Source organism: Octopus bimaculoides, chromosome 15, assembly GCF_001194135.2.
Source record: "Octopus bimaculoides isolate UCB-OBI-ISO-001 chromosome 15, ASM119413v2, whole genome shotgun sequence".
NCBI lineage: Eukaryota > Metazoa > Mollusca > Cephalopoda > Octopoda > Octopodidae > Octopus > Octopus bimaculoides.
In genome coordinates, this window is record NC_068995.1 from 3,026,425 (window position 1) to 3,028,610 (window position 2,186).

Below are 2,186 nucleotides of genomic sequence, written 5' to 3' on the forward strand. Positions count from 1 at the left end.
TGCTACTCAACTATACTTGTTATTGTTCTTATTAAGGTGGTAAGTTAGCAGAATCGTTAGCACATTGGAAAAAGTGTTTCTTTTCTATCTTAACATTCTGAGTTCAAATTCCCACCGAGAACAAATTTGCCTTTTAGCCTTCTGGGGTCGATAAAATAAAGTACCAGTTAAGCCCTGGGATCGATGTAATCGAATTGCCTCTTTCCTCAAAATTGGTGGCTTTGCGCCTAAATCAAAAACCGATATTCTTACAGAATTCTTTCATCTTATTTTTTTTTTGTAGGTCTACAAAGCTTTAGAAAGCAACGAGACTGCGCGAAAACTTTGCCTTCATGAGAAATTCTCCAATATCTTCCACTAATTATAAAGAAGCTGCCTTTGTAAAATATGGAATTATTATTATTATTATTAATTAATACTATTAAGGCAGCAAGCTGACAGAATCGTTAGCGAACCAGGCAAAATGGTTGGGCGGCATTTCGTTTGTCTTTACGTTCTGAGTTCTAGTGCTGCCTAGTTCGACTTTGCCTTTCATCATTTGGGATCGATAAAATAAATACCATCTGTATGCTGGGGTTGATCTAATCGACTTACCCCTCCCCTGAACTTACTGGCCATGTGCCAAAATTTGAAATCATCATTATTATTATTTCTTTTTATCACAGGTTTTGTTGGAACTCCTACAGCCAACGGTACCATGCTATCTGTTCTTTTCAGCTATCTAATACTTTCCTGGTTATTCTGGCCCTGCCAAAGAGGCAAACCTTTTGTAACAGTTCATCTGGGCACTCTATTCTGATTTCCTTTATATTCCCTTGATGCCTTCTGATACTGTTCCCAAGGACCCAACAATAATTGGCACTATCTTCACCTTCTTAATTTTCCATAGCTGAGTTATTTCATACTTAAGAGGGTTGTATTTATTTTTTGGCATCCGTTCTTCGTGGATCAAAGGGGCATGCAACATCAACTAAATAGCACATGTGGTGCATCTTGTCGACCGCCACCAGGTCCGGTCTATTACACTCTAGCACCTGATCTGTTTGGATTGGGAAATCCCAGAAGATTTTGCAAGTCTCCGACTCCACCACTCTGTGCAGTTTGTGCTCATACCACATCTTGCCTCTCTCTAGCCCTCACTTTTCTCACAGTTTCCAATGTAGCACTTTCGCTACCTCATCGTGTCGCCACCACTTGTAGCAGTTTTGGGCAAGTCAAAGGCATTCGTTCGTGATATGAGCAATGGTTTCATCCACTCTATTACAGATGCAGCATAAGTCTGGTACTTATTCTATCAATTCGCTTTTGCCAAACCGCTAATATCAATGGAAAGTAAACAAAATGTGCGTTTGTCTGTGTGCTTATATACATACATACATAGATAAATATTCTTATGCATTTAGCAATATGAGTAGTGAGATACGAACTCTCGATCCTCTGGTTGATAGATTATATCGACTTGGTTCGTTCCACGGCCCATCTCCCACACCTGCAACACCTCCAGCATCTGTGTCTTTGAAAATATTCTTGGAACTAACGATTTACCAAATCTGAACGTTAATTGTAGTTACTGGGATATTCTTAGCTTTTAACGTGTAAAAATGCTTGGCTTCGGCAAGAAAATTGTTGCTTAGAAAAGCAGCAATGGATATTGTTGTTGCTGTTGTTGTTGCTGTAGCTGTTTTCTTTCATGGTAAAACAAAAATATAAAAATTAAAATTAATTCTTTAAGATAGCAACGGTTTATAATTTTCCATGCTTTTTATTGACGATACGGGCGATGATGATGATGAAGATGATGATGATAGTGACGGTGGTGGTGGTAGTGATGAGGGTGGTGATGATGGTAGTGGTGGTGGTTATGATGATGATGGTGATGATGATGATGATGATAATGATGATGATGATGATGATGATGACGATGACGGCACTGTTGCTGATTACGATGATGGTGATAATGATGACGACGACGACGATGACGATGGTGGTGGTAATGATGATGATGATGATGATGATGACGACGTTGGTTAGTTTTGATAATAACACTGTGTAAATTGCTTCTGCTTCTACTATCTGTTGGTGCCATACCAAAAGGAAACCATTTAGCAAAATAATAATCGATTGCAGATTTTCGTTTTTTTTTTTCTTTTTGAAAAATAAACGCCCATTGAAAGTTATTCCATTGT

The 2,186-nt window shown here is 38.5% G+C and overlaps 1 protein-coding gene across 1 annotated transcript in view; it reads left to right on the forward strand.

The window, feature by feature from the left end:
* LOC106880804 (plexin-B2) overlaps nucleotides 1-2,186 on the forward strand; it is a 31,704-nt gene extending 29,518 nt beyond the window's left edge. The window contains exon 22 of the mRNA XM_052973433.1: nucleotides 284-2,186. Coding sequence (XP_052829393.1) covers nucleotides 284-361 — 78 coding nt within the window. The 3' untranslated portion in view covers nucleotides 362-2,186. The remainder of the gene's footprint in view (nucleotides 1-283) is intronic.